This window comes from Bidens hawaiensis, unplaced genomic scaffold, assembly GCF_021521415.1.
Source record: "Bidens hawaiensis isolate Kalapana, Puna unplaced genomic scaffold, B.hawaiensis_p1.1 tig00002866_1, whole genome shotgun sequence".
NCBI lineage: Eukaryota > Viridiplantae > Streptophyta > Magnoliopsida > Asterales > Asteraceae > Bidens > Bidens hawaiensis.
In genome coordinates this window covers 302,463-324,238 of record NW_027491154.1, presented here as the reverse complement: position 1 = coordinate 324,238, position 21,776 = coordinate 302,463, and the positions used below count along the sequence as shown (strand labels likewise).

At 32.9% G+C, this 21,776-nt stretch overlaps 1 protein-coding gene and 1 long non-coding RNA gene across 3 annotated transcripts; both read right to left on the bottom strand.

Moving 5' to 3' along the window:
• Positions 1-1,084: 1,084 nt before the first annotated feature.
• Positions 1,085-2,178, bottom strand: LOC143621449 (uncharacterized). Of its 2 annotated transcripts, none has more exons than XR_013151519.1 (4): positions 2,110-2,178; positions 1,955-2,012; positions 1,773-1,858; positions 1,085-1,250 (listed from the first exon to the last, which is right to left on the bottom strand). It is a non-coding gene; the product is annotated as an uncharacterized LOC143621449 (long non-coding RNA). The 2 variants fall into 2 exon arrangements; XR_013151520.1 differs by having other exon boundaries at positions 1,773-1,843.
• A 15,674-nt stretch (positions 2,179-17,852) lies between these two features.
• LOC143621448 (UDP-glycosyltransferase 76B1-like) lies at positions 17,853-19,915 on the bottom strand. The gene is made up of 2 exons (XM_077092870.1): positions 19,343-19,915; positions 17,853-18,747 (listed from the first exon to the last, which is right to left on the bottom strand). The coding sequence occupies exons 1-2, from the start codon at positions 19,866-19,868 to the stop codon at positions 17,867-17,869; spliced, it is 1,407 nt and encodes a 468-aa protein (XP_076948985.1). The 5' UTR covers positions 19,869-19,915; the 3' UTR covers positions 17,853-17,866.
• Between the last annotated feature and the right edge of the window lie 1,861 nt (positions 19,916-21,776).

Genomic DNA, 21,776 nt, shown 5'->3' with positions numbered 1-21,776 from the left:
TTATTATTTAATTTTTATTAAATTTTATTGTTATTTATTTTTATTTTATGGTGGGCCCTCCTCTATCTACCTTTGTATATTTTTATTTTTATTTTTTTATACTTATTTTCTATTTTTATTTAAATTTTAATTTTCGTATTACTATATTATTATTTAATTTTTATTAAATTGTGTTTGTTACATGAATAAATAAATAAATAAAAGGTTTAAATAAATAAATAAGTAAAAGGTTTAAAGCCCCTTACCATAGAGGGACATTACAGGTTGGGGTTTCGATGCCACCCGTGCTCACGCGGCGCTGACGTAACACTGTGGAGGGGCTTCGATGCCACCCACAATAGAGAACTGCCTAACAGGCTAACATGTCTTTAACCCGTTAGGGCACAAATTTTAACATGTCTTAAACATGTCGACCTATTTAAGACACGAAACATGTTAAGCTCATACCCAAACCTGTAAAACCTAGTGTCGTATTAACAGGTCTGTGTCATAAATTGACAACCTATAACTTACAGACTTAATACTTGCCTTAAATACCTTTGATAATGTTTTCATTTAAGTTCCGATTTTTGTACTTCAAGAACTTCATCATTCACTCAACGGAGGTTGTATATTGCTCCCTTATGAAGTTTTAAACGATTTCCGGAGCTTTTCAATTGTTGCAACTTCAAGACACGACCACCATTTTAAAATGATGAAAGCAAGCCCACAAATGATGTTGAATCACATCTAAAATCAGTTAAAAAGATACGAGCTCACTTTGAAAACAAAATGTTGTTGATATTACAGTTAAAAAAAAATAAATGAATATTGTTAATATTAAAGTTACTCCTTTACATGTGTTGTCAAAGGTTAAGTGAAATTTGAGAAAAAATATAATATTTTTTGGTTGTTAAGGTAAGACTACGGAGAATTTGATTTGTATTACACTAGGTTAAATCCCGTGTTACACACAGGCTGAAATATATAAAACATAATATATACAAGTAATTGTACCCGCGCGTTGCCGCGGGCCAAGTTGATGCCATGTTTTGTGTGCATTAATAATGTTCATAAGATCGTTTGCTTAAATAATCCTAGGCCAATTAAAAACCAAATAACGAAAAAGAAGACAAAAATTGAAAAAACAACTAAACGAAAACTTGCTTGCAGGTTCCAATTTCAAATGCCAGCCCGTTTCTTGCTTTTGATTACGAATTTCATACACGTTTGTGAGAGAAATGGATTAAGAAAGCTTCCAATCTTTTGAACTGCACATAAGAAACAAACAGAGTAGTGCTTATCAATTGTTAACTTTATCAGTTATCAATCTGTACAATCTACACTAAACAACCACACTTCAAACGTAATTAAAAAACGGGCCTAATTTGTAACTTTTTGCAACACACAAAAGAAACAAATACAACAGCCCCTTCATGTTATTCCTCACACAACAAAAATATAAGAGGAGTTGACTGGTATAGTGATAAGATAAGGGGTTGTTCTATTTTTTTCAACAATTGAATCTTCATTGTCGCCACAAAAATATAAAAACAATTGATCAATTTGAAGAGGCTTAGATCTCCAACAATAGAGGTTGCCTTTACTTGAATTACCATGACCTCGAATAGAAACAATTGACATTGAAAATGCACAGCATACAATTACATTAAGCATCACAAAATTGAACAGTGCATTTGTTAAGAGCTATCAAGTTACAATCACAGTCCACCGCCACCATAGACAGTCGGAAAGTTGTGATATGCAAGTCAAATACCTACGATCGAACTTACCTTGAACGGTTTGGTAGGCTACCATAGTCCATAGTCAGATGGCAATCCTTTTTTGGAGTGAAAATTTTCACCTAACAATAATAACGCTGTAACTCAACAACCAAATCAATTAAATCCTAATTTAAAGACAAACACAACAATTACCAAAATCAAATATACTTCAATTGAAATACGGTATGTACCTTCTCGATTGTTCCAAAGAACGACCTCTTCGTGCAGATTCGAGCCTTTGCTCCTGGCCTTAGCAAAAGAAAAGGTAATTGTTATCAAGGTTATAAAAAATTCATAATATATATGGGGTTTACTTCCGACACATGAAATTGGAAATTGAAGGTACCGTAAACCATAGTAAAGAGTTGCGCCATTGCCATAGAAGATCCCACAACATAACGATTTATCCGAAGCCTCCAAGTTACAGTCTCTCTCCACAGCGGCCATAAACTGCCGGAACCCCCCCCCCCCCCCCACACACACACAACATAACAACCTGTGATAAGCGACCGAGTACCCTCGCGTTGCTGCGGGCCAAGTTGGTATCGTGCGTTATTTTCTTTGTTACACACGTTCATGTGTTCGTTCACCCTAACTTGCAAAGAGTCACCCTAGGTTTCCAGTCAACCCAATCAGCAAAAAGTCTTAGCTCTAATAGCCAGAATGTTTTTCAAACAATGCACCGGTGACCTTAACAAAATTGTGTCCAGTAATATAACAACCACAAACCATGCTAACAAAACAATCATAACCCCGACTACTACTACTAATGTTATTCTAACAATAACCGACAAATTAATGTTGACCGCATGGCTTTTTCACCATTAGCAATAAAAAAGTGGGTCAGGTTCACCTGCATCGAAGCTCCATATGTGCACTCCAACATACTGTAAGAGTGCACGGCTCATTCCCATCAATATTAGTCATGCTTCGTTATGTGGTTGTAGTCCGTTTCAGGTTTGCAATTGTGATATATTGTTACCAAGGAATGCCATGCAGTCTTCATCGCCTGCAAATACAAATCGTATGGTTCAAATTCAATCCTAGGAGTTAATTAGATTTAAACAAATGCAACCCGCACACGAAACGGAATTTTGGGTCCGCAAGTTTAACCTTTTTTTATAAATAGGTCTGTGTCATGGTTGACTCGTTAAAAAACATGTAGTGTAGGATTAAACTGTTTAAAAAACGGGTCATGATAGGATTGACTGTTAGTTAACCCGTGTTTATCTCTTTACATGTTTTTTTTTACTTTCCAAAGTTCTTGCACATAGTTTTGGCTAAAATAGAAATAGAAGTTTCGATAAAAAAGAAATTCTCATTTAATTATTAATAACTAAAAAATATAGGATAATTTATCTTGGGTGTAAATGAAAATTTAGATAGGGGTTAAGCTGTTCGTGTTCGGGTGAACCCAAAGATATGTATATCCAAGTTAGCGTTGAAATATTTTATGCTAATAAAAATATGGGTCGTGTTCGGGTTCTATAAGTCAGCCCGCCGACACGTAACACGCCTTTCGGTCAACCTGAAGCCAACCCGACACGATTAACACCCCTATATTAAATCCAAATCATCAATAAGAACCTTTACATACCTAAATCAAAAATATCATTGTACAATTCATGCAGATCTAGATAATTCCCATATGCTTCCTGCAAAGAACCAACAAATATATTGTTGTTTATTAAGCACTAGTCACCTCTACTCAGCAGTAAATATAAAATTAATAATCATCAAAGTATGATGTATTGTCCAGTGATATTGAATTATTAATAGTGATAACAAAAACAGAAAAAAGAAACATAATTGAATGATATTGCAGTTCAACGTGGCAATCAGGCTTACAGTGCAGCAAATTGAATGGACTTGACACCCATACCAGATTACCAGCAATAACGACCAACGGTCCACTGTGTGTAGCGGACGGCAATTTCGTCTGGCGTGACGGAGAGCCATCCTTCTTCGTCCAATTTGATACATGTGTCGTACGTAAAAAATAAACTATACAGTTTTGCATCATATTAGAAAAGTAGATGAACGCTATTAAGAGTCTGGTTTTGTACATGAAATCAAAAGTAGTAATTCTTAACCTTGCTGATTGTGATCTAGGTATAAACTTCTTCAAATTCAAAACCCTAACCCTAGGAATTTGCATTTGTTTTGGGTTCCGTATTGATAACGGAATTTGTACTACTTGATTTTGTTTTACTTTTGAGATTGGCTTCAGTTAGCCGAAGAGAAAGGGATGGAGATGGAAGCATGGTGGTAAATTAAGAGAAAAGTGATATGATAAGCCACAGACAAAAGAGAGGTTGTACCAGCTGCAGAAAAACTTGTAATTCTAACTTATGTGAGTGTCCAAGAAGTTGCATTTTAATTATATATATATACATATTTATATAAAAGGCTTTATATAAGAATAAGAAGTTTCATAAGAATGGTAAGAACCAACAAAAATTTGACATTTGGCATTACAAATGATGGTGAAAGAATAATTCTAGGAAATATGTCGGTTATAATGATTAAAGAGTAATTGTAGGAAACTATGTCGGTTATTGGTAATTTTAAATCTCAACCATTGATTAACATGATCCAATGGCTATGATTTATTTATAGCTTTCCTATGAAACTACTTATTTTTAGGATAACCTTCCCATATATATATATATATATATATATATATATATATATATATATAGAAAAAGGTTCAAATAAGAATAAGGAGTTTCATAGGAATTGTAAGAACCAACAAATTTTTGACATTTGGCATTACAAATGATGGTGAAAGAGAAATTCTAAGAAACTACGTCGGTTATCATGATGAAAGAGTAATTTTTAGGAAACTATGTCGGTTACTGGTAATTTTAAATCTCAACCATTGATTTACATGATCCAATGGTTATGATTTATTCCTAGTCTTTCTAGAAAACTACTTATTTTTAGGATAACTCTTCCATATATATATATATATATATATATATATATATATATATATATACACTAGTTTTTAGCCCACGTGTTATGCGGGTTTGTTTAGGTTTTTTTTAATATTATTGTCAATATATAATATGTTATATATTTAAGTTAATCTACATGAACTACGTATGTCGTTTTTAAAGTCATTTAATATATAATTTGTTATATTATTTTTGTAAATCTACATGGATTAAGACTATCGCTTTTAAAGTCATTTTAAAGTCATTTTGGCTGTAGTTTTTTTGTTTTACCGAGATGGACTATATTTATTGTTGAGGTGGAATTTAATTTCAAGTATACGTAAATGTTTATTGTTTTGTTCTCTATAATTATACTATATTTATTGTTGAGGTGGAATTTAATTTCAAGTATACGTAAATGTTTATTGTTTTGTTCTCTATAATTATATTATTATCTTTTGGATGGAAGTTTGTTTGGATTTAATACATACATATTAGTTCGTTCGTCACGGGTATGAAACTTTGTTTAGGTTTAAGACATATGTATTATTTTGGATGTCATTTTTGCAATGATTATTTTTGTTTGAATGAAAAGAATTGTTCGCTCGTTATTTAGTTGTGTATTACACGGGTTGTTGATGTAATGTTAGTATGCGACAAATATTATTCTATTCTTCATTTGTGAAATGATGTTTTTGTTTGTATGAAAATAATTGTTTGTTAGTTGTGTATTACATGGGTTGTTGATGTAAAGCTACTACATAACAAGAAATTCAAAATAAAATCACATCAGTAAATTATTATTATTATTATTATTATTATTATTATTATTATAAAGATCAAATTAAGAACCCAAACCGCTAACACGTGTATCGTTCCCCTTCCCATCACTAAAACCGGTTTCCAACCATATCCGCTTCTCCTCAAACCAATTTCGAACCGACCAAAATAACAGGCTTTTATACGGAAAGTTTGTTTAAATATAATACATACATGTGTGCTATATAGGAAGTTGTTCACATGTATTACACGTGATTTATAACATGTGTGTTAGTGTGTTATTTTTATTATTTTTAATTTATTTTAGTTGATTTTAATTTAATATTTTGTACAGAAGTTTGTTTAGATTTAATACTTACATATCAGTTCGTTCAGTATACGTGTTTTATGTTCGTAAAGCCGTATAAGAAAAACAACATTCATATACCGAACTGATTAACTAAACTACGGTATGAAGAAGACAAAATTGTTTCAAGCACCAATGGAACCGGAAGAGCCCCTTCTTTCAAAGAGAAGAGGACGGATTATTCACAACCGACTAACTAAAACTGCTCATTTATCATTCTTTGGTTAGCTGAAACTTCATTTATGGTTACAAGATACATAAAGTATTCAGGTTAGGCATTTCGTTTATGGCTTGATGAGCCATTCCGTTTGTCAAGAACCGGTCCCATTCACTTGCTTATCGTAGATGTTGTAAAATGAACGAACATGAACATACTCGCATTACAATTATGTAGTTGAAATAAAAAAAATGGTCTATATCGTTATCGCATAACGTAAAATGGTTTTATGTGATATAAAAGTAAGGCTCTAACCTATTGACAAAGAGTAAGTAGAAACAGATTGACTGTTTTTTTAGTGGCACATCTTCCATTCCAATTAACGAACCAATTGATTTTAAGAACGTGATATAGTCAAAATCATGAACATCAAAACTAATTTTGACTTGAACAATTCAGAAGTCGATTTGCATGCAAGACTCCTCTCATTCTCAAAGTAGTTGTCTCAGTCCCACTAATCCTGCTTCAGGAATAGAGATATGAAGATGGTTTTGACTTTTAAAATTCAAAGGCCAAATCTGAGGCGTTCACAATAATTATATGTGAATGGGCAATTTACCCTCACGCCATTTAAATGATAAAGATGATGTAAAGGTTAAATTGTCCAAACGTATATAGTTGTTGTAAATATATTAATAAAATTGTGTACTAATCATTATAAAGGTTGGATATTTCTGATCTATCATGTTAGAAATTTTGATTTTTTTGGGATATCAAACACTTTTAATATTTTTGTATAATATAAAATATTCCTTTGATTTCATTAATGTGGATCACCAAATTATTAGTTAGTGTCCTTACTCCTTAGCCTCGGTGGACTTTGGTGATTCCTAGCGTATAAGTTCTCTTTGGAACCCTCATCATCAACACACAAAATAATCTGAAAACATATTTTGTAAAATGAGGTATGATTTCAATATGTCCAACAATTCACAAATCATGTCTCAAATCGGACCATTTAGACTGTTAATGGGAGGTCCTACCTCAACAAAATCTCAGATAAGCAGATTTAAATTTAGTACTAAAATTGGTATCCCAAGACCCAAGGCTTCAAGATGACCAGCCATAAAAAATATTTTTAACACAGAGACAAGTCAGACAAGTCAAATACTGCATTATTAAGAAAAACACAACTCAACATTTTATTAAAAACAAACAGAGCATATGTAACTCCAGTTTTACAATATTAATGCAAATTTATTGCAACTATGTAAACACACCACAGAACATTAAAAACTGTTGATAAAATGAACATATCATTTTTTCTTATTGGAAGAACGAAACAAAAAACCAACCTAATATATCCAACTATGATTAAAGAAAATACAATATCAATCTGAATTCTTTGGTAAAACAGAATCATCACTGCAATAAATCATCTATTACAAAACTTCAGGAAGAATTAAGAGCATAACAGAAATAAAGTTTTAATTAGTTCATCTGGCTTCAGCTATAATACTCGAAAAACAATAATACAAATAAGAAAGCAGAAGTAAATCATCCCTATATACAAAAAATATAAGAACAATTTTACCCCCAAGTTAACGAACAAAACGCTCAAAACTATCCCAAAAACAAATAATGGCACATAGATAAGGAGGAGACTATCGCAAATTGATTTTAAACCTTGTATAAATAAACTTATTACTCTGACTGCCCTTTTTATTTATTACAAAAAATATGCATGCATTCAACACATGAAACATTGGAGTGATGCCTGAGTCCCCACGCGACAACTGTAAAACTCAACCCGAACCTAATCCCTGACACCTTTTTCTCACATGATCGTTACAAGTTCTTTTAAATCTTGCATAAACCTACGGGCCCAATACCCAACATGTGTACTCAGATACCTATAGTGTTTGTCATGCCTCATTTTCTTCTCGGGCTCGCTTATCCCCAATACACAATCCGTTGCATCTGCAATTGAGTCAACATCCCATGGGTTGACCTGAATCGCCCCACTTAAAGATGGTGTGCACTGAGAACTCGATAAACTCGGATACAGCCAACATGCTTTTCTTTGACACTGACTGCTGTAAACCTAAAACCTTATCGAGCTTATTATTCCCTTCGTGACTTAATATATACTCATTCGGTATAAGATTCATGGGTTGAATAAGATCCCTATGAATATGTCACTAACACACTCGTTAATCAAACACACATGCCTTTTAATTTCAGTAAAGTACAATTAAGATTAAAATTATAATAATTAACTTAAGATACCTGCTCATATGTAAATGAGATGCATTGCTAGCAGACACGGTATCTATCCTATGAGAATTTTCCCTGAAAAATAAAATATTCATGTTAAAATAATATGAATGTAATACATGGAAGATCATAATATAAAGAAAGAAAAGCATGTTTCTAGCTTACTACTCAAAGGCTAGGAATCTGTTCCATGCTGTGTCCATTGTGACTCTTCCTATCAAAGCAAGAAAACAATTATAAAACTTAAATAATTAAAAAAAACTTATAATCAAGAACCAATAACCCAGAAAATTCATACCAATGTGGTTTCTAAGTATACAGACATTAACCAAACAGGAACAACTATATGCTTGGTAAACTTAGCTAAATGAGGCGAAAAAATACAGATCCAGATTCTAGACAACCCATTTTACCCTTGATGACCGCAACGTACCATCGGTGTTTACAAGTTTCTTTTAGTCGTCGTCTCTATCCTCAAATGGACTATGTTTTAATTCTTATGTTCCATTATTAGCTTTATATATTTTATAACTTGAACCTTATGATTATACATAACCGGATTTCGTTTTCATACATGCAAGTGTGACCAAAGTTGGACACTTTATGTCACTTTTTGGTGATAAATTAGAACTAAAAGTCTACAGCTCAACAATCATACGCTATCATCACAAATTGCATAAAAACTAACCAACTCCGGTCTTAAGAAAGTAACCATTTAGGGTAATTTTCTAAGTTAACAGGTCATACTAAACACAGTCAATTAAACAAAATCGTGACTCTGATCGTTATCTTTCTACAACCGATTCAACGACCATTGATCAAAACAACACAGGTTCAACTAATTGGTCAAATTGAATTCATTTAGGGTGTATGTTATGACCCGTGTAAACGAACCTGATATGGCGGTAACGAAGAATTATGTTATGACCCGTACCATCGATGTTTGCCAGTTGAATTGATTGATATAAAGTTTGAATATGATAAAGATATAGAGAGAGAGAGAGGATGGTGATTTAGGGTTTGATGTGGGAAGAGGAAGAGTATGTACGTAGTAGTTTGGTTGTAAGGATCCGGGTTTGGTGACCCACACGATTCGCGAAAATTAAAGCATAAACGGGTGTAAACTGGGTTAAATCAATGAGAGCCCACCATTTAAAAATAAAGCAAATCTGGTGACTCCAAAAAAGGTTGGAACGACCACATCGCGACACGTATGATTTTTGGGTTTTCGTTTATATATATTATAGATATATATATATAGGGGTGTGATCTAGAGAGAAATCCTCTTAAACATAGAACTAGAGAACTAGTAAAGAATTATTTTTAACTATTTTAAAAAAAATTATTTTGGGGAATTTTTTTTCTTTCTTCATTCTAATAAGATTATATTGATACTAAAAAAAACAAAAAAACAACTTGTCGGTGTATTACTGTAGTGCATATGTGCACTAATGCCTATTGCATATATACAATAGTGTTTTATTGCATATAATACAACACAATTGCATTATTTAATACACACTATTGAATATATGCAAATACGACACTAATAATTGTATGCAAAACACATTATCGCATATATGTAATACAACACTAATGCACATATGCACTATATCGATTTTTTTTAATTTTTGTATACAATATAACACTATTGCAAATAAACAATACAAACAACTATATATATGCTATTCAACACTATATAAAATATCAAAATGCACACAATTGCACATATGAATTATAAAAAACGTCGGTGTATTGCATATATGCATTACTCGTTAATTTTTTTTATTTTTATTTTTTTGTGGTGAAGAATAACAACATATAAGAAGGATGAAAGAAAAAAAAATAAAACAATATTTTTTTAATTAAATTAAAAATACTTCATTATTAGTTCTCTAGTTATCTCCATAAAATGGAGTTCTCTCATGATCCTCTCCCTATATATATATATATATATATATATATATATATATATATAGAATGAGTGTCATTACAAAACTGTTAAATTATTTAAAAACTTGAAGGAACCCTTGAAACCTAACGTTTTTTATAAAAATTTTTGTATGTAAATGTTATTTAAGTGTAGTTTGATCATTTTTTATATCTATAATTACAATTACAATTTTGAAAATTAGTTTGTATACGTATCTATGTTTTGTTATACACATATGTAAATTTGTTGGTACATAAATTTTACACATATGTAAACTTTTGATTAATATATGTAATAAAAGTTTCTTTATAAAAAATATGATAAAACTACTCTTAAATAATGTTAATATGTAAAAAAAATTAAAATTTTTTTGGTTGTATAGAGTTCCTAAGAGTTCTTAATTTTTTTATAGTTTTTAAATTATACCAACCCTATATATATATATATATATATATATATAGAAAAGGGTTTAAATAAAAAGAAAGAGTTTTCTAAGAATGATAAGAACCAATAGATTTTTCACAAGTGGCATTACAACATATGGTGAAAGAACATTTATAAGAAACTATGCCGGTTATAGTGGTGAAAGAGTAATTATAGGAAACTATGTCGGTTTTTGGTAATTTTAAATCTCAACTATTGATTAACATGATCTAATGACTATGATTTATTCCTAGTCTTCCTAGGAAATTACTTCTTTTTTGTATAACATTCCCCTATATATATAATACATTTTAATGAATTGTAAATGTATTGGTGTTTTAATTAAAAGAATCCAACATATAAAGATAAACATATAAAAAACAATTTAAAACATATTTTTAACTTATACCACATATTTCTAACTTATATCATGAAACAAAAAAAAACATATTAATTAAAACTTTATCGTCTACTGAAGTCATATATTGTAAACTATAAAGCGTAAACATGTGGATGTTGTAACATAAGTTGTGTGTTATAAAAACTATTTTTATTGAAATTATAAAATATATAAGTACACAACACAAAGAATGTTAATGAGATATAACAATTATAATTTTGATTAAAACGTTTAATAAAGTAACAATAAAATCCGAACTTCGTGACTTAGACAACCATTTCAATCCATACATCCGGTCCAAACGTTCTTAAATAATCTCCCAAAATCCAAAAAAAATAACAATAACAAAGTCTCAAACTTTTAAAAACTATCAATGAAGACAATTAATTGTTTTTATTACTTAATAAATGGTGAATATAGCCATTTATTTAATTTAAAACATGTTTCAACTTAGGAGTTAATGTTTAAAATTATATTGTTTATTAGGTGGATAATATATTTATAAAAATTGTATTCTTGGAATCCTATGTGGATAACCTAGTTAAATGACATGTGGAAAATATGTGTTGCTTTAATAATATAGTAAGATATGCTACATGAAAAAATGACAAGAAGAAAAAACTTAAAACTCATGCGGTTGCTCTAAAAGTTTTAGAAAACTATTTCAAGTAGGATTTATAAAATGTTATTGCTAAATAAAAAATTGGTTATTTGCTTATTATGTTTTGATGTAGTAATAGTTATTTATTTTAACTTTGATTTGATAGGATGTTTTGTGGCTTTAGAGAGAAAAACATCAAAGTGACGATGAAGATACAAACCGTCGAAATATCAAAGAGGAAAAGTGCTACTGATATTCATGAAGATACAAACAACAATGATATAAGCAATGATATAAGCAATGATATAAGCAACATTAGTATAAGTGATGATGAAGATTCACCAAGAACACTCTAATTGGTTTAATCAAACTAGATTAAAAAAGCTGGATAAGTTATAAATATTCATTTATTATTTGGTATACTAATAAATATTGATGAACCGTTAAAATAATACCACAAACTTTATTTATAGCGAAATTTAATGAACGTACTATTACCTGCGTGTTGTGACAAAACACGTAAATGCATACATATAGCACAAATCAAATCATACTTTCAACAAAGATTTCACCAAACATCAATGTTAGAATTTGCAAAATATTTGTTTTTCTTAAGAAAGCAGAGACAAAGCTTACCCGATTTTGACTATTGTTTATGTTTTATCATTGGTGAGAATTTAACTCTTCAATAGCCTCTCGGTTCTAAGTGTGACCGGTAGTTCAAGGGTAATAATGTCCGATAAAATCCATTTTTTATGACATATAAGAAATTGCATACATCAAGAAGCTTGTAATAAATCTAAGTTTTTAAATGTTACAGTAAATACCCAATTATGGAACAAGATTTAGTATAACCATAATATTTTGTTATGAAATATGGAATGGTAACCATTTTCAATAAATGGGTGACACGTATATTACAATATTTCATGATTAAAAGATCTATATACATAGAGATGATAGATGGATATCGCGACCATTAAGCGTTGCTTTTGCATTTGATGTCTTCCGAAATGGTATTCTAAAATGCAAAGCAAACGAACATCCTTCTTGCATAATACACAGTCGACTGTGTAAACGAAACACCAAACGAAATATAACATTTTTAGGATATTTCCATTTTTTACATTTCTATGGGGATATTTTAGCAGTTACATGAAGATTAGGGTCTACAACATAAGTACTTATGTAACTTTCTAACCAAAAACAATCTGGCAAGGTTTTTAGTTGATTGAGCATTATACGTACGAGACAATGTATAGCCCGAGATGTTTTTGCTTCTTCAAAGTAATTCAAATCATCCAAATTTGAATACAATTCAAAAGTAAGTTAACTAATACCCACCCACCCCCCTGGTTTTTCCAAAAAAAAAAAATAATAAAGATTCTTGAATTCGGTTTGACTGGATCAACTAGTCCTGTGGATATACCATGTAAGCAATACGTCATCGCTAACACCATCATACGAACACGCCGTGATGCGTGGGCTCCTCCGCTAGAAGAGCCCGCGCATTGCAGCGGGGACACAACGAGGTTGCTAGGTTGTTTCGTTGTCGAATAGGTTCCTAATCGTATCCAAATTGTGAATTCGGTTTAGTTTGATTAACGGATCCACAAATATGTATGCCTAGTTTAACCAAATAACTTGCCATAAATTAATAATACGTTGGCCCTTCAAACGACTATAGAATTTTGCATATTTAAAGTGTCGTGGGTTCCATTACAAGACACATTTATTCAACACAAACAACATGGACACAAATACCCTTCAACACAAAAAGGGAATATGTAACAATGACCCATGTGGTCCAACGAAACTCTATGTCACCATGCGTTCTACTTCGTCCTTTCGGAGGCTTGATATGTGTTTACGAACATTGTTATTAAATTTCACACGATAACGAAACATGTTAAAGAGATGGCATTCCCTCATGTTCCTTCAAACTCAATTTTTAGGACCCATTTGGAAAACATTAACAACTCCATGTCCCTGTGTGTAACACCCCAAAAATATTAAATTTATATAATTACACACACACATATATATATATATGTGTGTGTGTGTATGTATGTATGTATACACGATTCTCGGTTATTAACGATACGGTAACTAGGAGATCTTGAACCTAGTTAAATTCATGGGGAAAATTCTAATAAAAGGATAGGTTCTATCCATATAAAAGTAAAATGTTAAACTATAAGGGCCAAAAGGTTAAAATGAAACCTAGAGTTCTAAAAAGAAAAATTTAAAACAAACACACACTTGTGTGTGTGCATAGAGCGACCAGAAAGAGAAGGAGAAAACATTCTCAAATCCTAAAATCAACAAATTGAAAGGGTAATCGGGCTAAGAACCAGTGCATGTATAGAGATAATCAATCATCCATACATATCTAACCTAAGGTATGTTGAAAATTTCGTTTTGGTTGATTAATTTTGTACACCTGAAATTGAGAGATTGAGTTCTTGAGTAATTGATGTTAGTATGGCCTAAGAAGGGTGTTATAGAGACCCATGGCCTTAATTCTAACTGAAAATGTAAATGACTTAGAAATAATCAAGTGTTAGAGTATCATCTTGCTGTATGAGGAAATGGGTTCTATGAGAAACAAGAAATCCATGAAATTATTGTAGCTTAATTGGGTTAGTTTCAATCTAATGGATTGAGAATCCAACACTAATGTGATTACAGAGAACGTACCTACTAGTTGGGTCTAAATTACTTGGTTAGAAACCTCTAAATTGAACTATTATGGCTAGCCAAATGTTATGCCCACAAGATGTTTGAAAAAATGCCTAAATGGGTTATAGTTATGAATAATGAATGAGTTATTAATAAAACATATGATAATGTGATTTGGCAAATTATTTGCTTTAGACATGAACCGGAATGGTTCTAATTATAATTGGGTTGTGCACTTTAGGCAACTCGAGCGAAGCTTTAGGAGGTCAAGCCGGGATGGATGCACACTTGAAAGGAAAAGCTTAAGGTACATGACTATATGCTTTGTTATTTATTTCAATTATCTAATCTTGTTAATTCAACGGATTTTTCGTAAAAATGTTTATAAGTGAGAATGGTTTGCTCATAAGTGATAGTGTTCACAAAAGCAAACCAAACGGGTAAAAGAAATGTACACGCAAACTGAGTAACGGAAGCGTGATTAATAAGGACGATGAACTCGGATAATGGGTTGTAATTAATATAAATGCGAACTGGGTAACGAGAACGTGGGCCATAAAATAATAAACCCGGATAATGGGTTATAGTTGAAAAAGAATAGTTTCTTGAAAAGAATATGAATGAATCAAGTTTAAGTACTTGAAAATGACGGGGTCAAATTAGTGTAAACGTAAGCCGGGTAACGGAAGCGTGGAACACAAGATTAACAAGCTCGGGTAATGGGTTGTAAATGTAGAGCAATAATCCTATAAAAAGATTGCGGACGATTTAAGTTACAGTGCTTAAATGTCAAAACGGGTTAAATAAACGCAAATGCAAACAGGGTAACGGGAGCGTAAAAACCTAAGAATTTTGAATCCGGATAATGGATTATGGTTTAGATATGTTAGGCATGATTTCCTAGTGAATAAATTGAGTTTGGATGTGTTTTGGATAGATTTGGATGCAAATTGGGTGAAAAAAAAGATGTACAGTTGACCCGGGTGGGTTGAAGCCTAACACGACTGGGTCAAGGTTCTGAAAGGAAACATGTTCAGGTGACCCGGGCGGGTTGAATTCTGACACGAGGTGACGTGGGTGGGTTGAATTCTGACACGGCTTGGTCAGGAAAAAAAAGTAAATAAATATATAATATATCCAAAAATATATTTGTTCAAATGGTTTGATTTCTAATTGTTTGAATGAATTTGTATGATAGGTAATTATGCACTTTAGACCTCAGATGAAGATCGAGCCATGTCAAGAACCGAACACTTCTCGAAAGTTCCTTAGCTTCCGTTGTTGTTTCAGTATTTGAACTTGAACTAGTGGGCTTGTATTTTGGATAAGAATTAATTCTACATTGTAGTAGTTCACGTTTTTTTACACTATTGTAACTTAATCGTTTGTTTGAATTTGCTCGTTAAAGATATTATATTTATTTGTATATAAGATGAGTCTTGCACTGCGCATGCTCCTAACTCATGGAAGCCGCAACATCTCATATCGTCTATTGCCCCTACTCTGAGATGAGTGGATCCCCATGTTCATAACCCCCGCAATCCCATCAACATCATTGCACTCATGGATCTCCATTACCCATTATGTTACAAACGGAAACTATTTGCTGTGGTTGGCACAACAAAACTATATGAGATTGTGGTCGTCACCAAACCATTAGGACGTGCATATCACATGAACTGGTTTACCAACAAAAAGGGGCCAGTCTTCATTGAGACCATTGTCCCTCCCGCTATTTAAGTTTGTCAATGCCTTATGGTTTTCTTATTTCCCGTCACATTCCTACTTGTCACTTTGTAATGCCCCAAATAAAAAAAATATTTCTGCAAGTTAAGTAGCAATTACTTTATAACACTATCTTTCCAATATATATGCATACACTAGTATGCATGTGCACAATCAAATCACGTATGTCCACCACTTTACCATTTTTACAATTCGTTGAACGACAACTTTGTGGCTTTAATTTAGCATTTTTTTCATCTCCTGATTAAATTTAAACTCTAACTACTCATCAATTAACACGCATTCAATCCGTTATGTTGATTAAAAATTACAAAATACATAAGCCTAACTTATTAAAAAATATTTCACAAAACACGATGCATCCAATATATATATGCATACGTCAATATTTTAGTGGGCACCACTACACAAAAAACAACATCAAACAAACCATATGCACATGAGGCAGCACACTCGCATTGATAACTCATTATACACCACATCAAACACTACAAAACCAGGATAATTTGCGCAAACTCGCAGCAACGCGCAGACAATTTTGCTAGTATAGTATGGCATATTAATAAATTATTATCTATAAGGATTTTAGTTATCAAATCTGTGATGTATTTAGCATTTACCATTTTTGTTCTACATCACACGTGATGACTTGCTCATCTCATGCCAATTGTCTTATTTCAAGTTGTCATGTTCAAGAAAACTAAGGTTGGCAAAACGATCAGGTTGAGTCGGTAATTGGTGAACGTGGTTCGGTCAAAATAGGTTCTTAGCAAAATGAAGTCAGGTCAAAATGGGTTTTAACCAAAGGCAAAATGGACTCTAGTTGAAATGAGATAACAATAGTGCATCCATAATTTTTATGGTGGCTAGTGGTGATGGGTGAAGACGAAAGAGATTGTGGCGGCGGTGGCCATGTCGTTCATGGGTTCAAAAGTCAAGACAGGACAAATCCCGTGCATGATTTCCAAGTTGGCGGTTGCAGATTGTTGTTTTATGAGTATGAACAATTTCCAAATAGTTGTCGTATGTTGTTGTCTGTCGTATGCTTGCTTATTAATTAGGTGTTTTTGGCCATAACATGCACTTGAGCAATAACCATAATATGAAGTTACATGTTGAAGATGAACAATAGTACAACATAATTGGTAAAGGGCGTTAATTAGTTTTTAGGATTACGTTCAAAATTTAAAATTATAAATCCCATTGGTCTTACCAAGATCAAAAAATAATCTAATGATGAACCGACCACGAATTGATATGCTTATTTTATGTTTGTCCGATTGTGTTTTAGTTACCCCTAGTTTGACAAGTCAATAACAAAAGTTTCACTTAAGCCTAGTGGTATACCGTAGCGGTGGGTGGAAAGTGGAAACGAAGGTGGTGATCGAAAAGGCGGCACCAGTGGTGATGTCCGGGTGGGGCCGAAGAAGTGGTGTCAATGAGGAGGTGGTGCCGGAGGTACTGTTGATGGTGGATAAGGCGAAGGTAGGTGGTTTTGGAGGATAAGTTGAGCACCGCCGATAACAAATAAGTGGTTGTGACAACCAATGGTCGCGGGTTGTGCTGACCTATTCGAACCCGTTTTTAAACTAGTTAGTTTTATAGGTATGAATCGCTTTTACTTGTGAGATGTCAGTAGCCCCTAACATGGAAAAGCATGATCCTTAAACCAATTCACTCTTAGAAAATTGGTCATTGCCATCTATAGAGAAATAAAGATCTATTATTTATTCCAGAAATAACTAAGTATAACAAGAGTTTATTTCTATTTTTCTAGTGAGATAAGTACCCAAGTTGTGGATTGGAATTTTGTTTTCGACTAAAATGAAACAATATAATTAACCAAATCCTCAAGTGATGAATACGATGAACCACCTTTCTTTAGGCAAAGGTCTATTTTCCATTTCATATTCTGTATTTTATTCTTAAACTTTAACCCTTCTTCATCCACCATAACTCTCTTTATTGCCTTTTCAATCTCTTCCCTTTGAAACCCATTTTCCAACTCCACTCCAATCTTCCATACATCACTTACATATCTTGCATTTGGGAGTTGATCACCAAAACATGGCGAACAAATCATTGGAACCCCTTCACAGATACTTTCAAGCGTCGAATTCCACCCACTATGAGTCCAGAAACCACCTATTGCAGGATGAGCTAATACGTCTTGTTGTGGAGCCCATTTCACAATATATCCTCTTCCTTCTGCGACTCTCTCCAAAAACCCATCTGGCAACGTTTCGAGCCACTCTGACCCTTCTACCGACCTTGGTCGGACAACCCATAAAAATGGTTGCATGCTCTTAGCCAAACCGCATGCGATCTCCAAGAATTGTGATTCGTTAAGCTTAACTATACTACCGAAACTAACATATAACACAGAGTTGGGTGGGTGTTTGTCTAACCATGATAGGGATGTTTTGTCTTGTGCTAGGAGACTGCTTGATGATGCTTGAAAGTATCTATGAAATGGTCCTATTAGGAAATGTGGGTTAGGGAAATGTTGGCCTAGAGCTTCGAGTTCACGTTCTTCTAGTTCTTTGAATGTGTTCCAAATCAGTGCTCGTGCTCGTTTAGTTCCTTGTATCATGAGCTCTAGCAGCTTACATGCACCTTCTGAATCATCAAGAAGGAACTTTGACAAGTCTTTAACCATAAGTGGTTCAAGCCCGTGAACCGGTGCGTTCAACTTCATTTCTACAAACAAGATATATTAGAAGCTGTAGCAAAAATATATAATATGTACTTTTATCTCATTTTCTAAAGGAACACACAAATATAAAGTTTGAAAAACTCATATAAAATAATTCTTTGACGGTAATATATCAAGTAACATAACATGCATTTGAAATAAAAGTATGTATAAAATTACTAGATTGTTAGCAAAAGTTTTTAAAATAAATTAAAAAAAACGATATAAATTGAAATACGCATGCCTTTGAAATATAGGATAAATGTTACAAAATAGCAACACACTATATTATTGGTGGTAGTATCTCAAAAGGTAACCAACCTTTAGCAATTCATCATCATCATCATCATCATCATCTTCTAGTTGGATTACATTCATATAACTATGTTTAATTTATGTTCTTTTTTGACATATTTACATGCGCCAAGTGAGTTATGAATTTCTTGACTGACCCGCTGGAAGTAGGCCAACGTCTAGATAATATGACTTTTTGGTCTTTGAATGGATGGAAAGGAAACACGATATTTTAAACTTGGAGAAGTATAAATTAACCGATGAATATACTACTAAACTTAATTAGTAAGGTGGTGGAAAGAAAACCTTCATCAGAGAAACGCTGGAACAAACCCTTGACATACAAGGGCAAAGATGCAGCAAAGCAAACAAACGACGAGATGTTACTGGTCCGATGAACAATCCTCGGAAGTTTGAGGATGTCGGCAACGTTCTGAGTGCCGAACCATTGAGCATCAGTGATTAAGCATGCAACTCCATCATCCTCGGACATCAACCGCTCCAAACACTCCTTAATTGGATTTATAAACTTAGTGTTGATGTACAACAATAAACTTATGATTTTGTCCATGTCGGAGAAGTTAAGGATGTCTTCACCGGTGCCAGGAATGGGTACGAAGTTGAAGTGAGGGTAGTTGGTGGGATTTGGAGAATTGCAAAGAGTATGAAGGATGATAACGGAGAAGCCTTTGGAGTGAAGTATGTTTGCGAGTTGAAGCATCGGGTTCAGGTGGCCTTGGAATGGTAACGGTAGCAAAACCAACCGGCGATGGCTGATGGCGGTGGCGGTGGCGGTGGCGGTGATGGTGATGGTGGTGGTGGAGGTGTCCATTCGTTTATGAGTTTGTTTTGAGGTGTGAGACTGGGACTAGTTGGAGGTTGTTATCACTGCATGCTATAGGCAGGTACACTATTTATTTCACAATAATTGATAATAGTTAATGTACTAAATAGAATGGTCACATATATGTCATTCAACATTAAATGTTCTAGATATGCTAGCCACATATAATTACGAGATGTAACACTACATGTTCAATTATGTCAACCACGTCTTAAGTATTTGGCCAATATTTTTACAAAATGCCACCTAACCCTTTCGAGCCACTGGAATTCGATATAGGTTGTTGGGTCTGTTTGGGGTGTAGGTTTTCTTAATAGATGAAAGAGTTAAGAGACAATGGAGGAAACTTAGATTAGAGCATTACTAGTCAGTATTTTATCTTCATCTCTAAAATTTTTAATTTTCAAATTTCAACAAATATTTAAAAAATAAACAGGGATAAATAAAGTATCTCAAAATTTATAAAAAAAATCACTAATTTTCCTCCTTCACTAACAACCATTCTTAACCCTATCTTATAATTTACAAATCCACTCACAAAAATTTAAAGAATGAATTAAGAAGGCTCTTATAGTTAAAAGTCATATGTAGTATATGTTGAGAAATCCCGAGTCGGTCTATGGCTTGGTGCGTGGGACGGCTAGGATATTAACTTGACGTGCAAGTTAATCGTTAAATCATATTAATCAATTTAGGATTATTATCTAGTTTCCTATTGTTTACAATTTACATGTTAAGAAGATGATTATTATGAAATGTATTAATTAGAATCCCGGTTATAGTATAACATGTTAAGTTAGCTACAAATACCGTTTTTAGGGTATCGGATAATTTGTATCAAGTTTTTTAGTCAGATTTCTTGATCAATAAAATTGGGTGTTAGCCATATTGTTTGTGTCAATTACATTTTTTGATTACCATAATTGGTATCAGAGCATACAACGGGACCAGGAGGTAAAACTGGTGAATGTCTGATCGCGAGCAAAGGATCAGACATCGTGCAACAATAATATTTACTGTGAACCAGAGGACTTCGAATCAGAGCACCGGCAACCAATCGATCAACGACCAGGTAATTTAGAAGAAAAACAAAACAAAACTTATTGTCCACGAACCAAAGATTCCCAAGAACAAAACAAAACTTATTGTCCACGAACCAAAGATTCCCAAGAAGATAAGCTATCGATATAATTTGTGTCAGTAAAACCTTCATGTATTAAATCTTGAAGAAAGTCTAACATGTCGGCTTGTCTTTTGTGGATTTTAGTTTTGCACAGTAAGAAGCTTGGTGTCACTATTATTGAATTGAGTTATTAATTTATCAATAAAAAAAGGCAACGTTTAGAGAAAAGGGTTGAGCTACAATTGAGTTCTTGAACTGATATTAAAGAATCATTATCAGTCGTGATAAGTGGGTTGGGTCAAGCTGCTACATTGTCACACCCCGATCAAAAACGACGAAACATGTCGGGATGTAACGATTGCCCATAAATATATGACACTTTTTAAAGCGCCAATATTTGCTAAGCACGTGACATTTTTTATCAATAGTTATTGATTTATATATTAATTAATATTTTATTAATTTATAGTAGAATACTTAGAGAGGAATTATATGTGTAGGGTGTATGGGTTCCAAACCAAATGGCAACACCACCCCACACCATGTGGTTAAGGTGTATGGCTTCATTTCATGGCAAATGTTTGCCACACAAAATTGATTCATTTTTTACCATTTAAGAATTAAAATGAATTAATAAAATTCTAGGGTACTTGTGGGTAGGTGTTCTAGTAACTTTGTAGTTTATGGGTAATTAAGGGTAGAAATGAGGTGGCAATACATGATTGATTAGCGCATGTGTAATACCCATGGGTGCCCCTTCCCCTTTTAGTTTA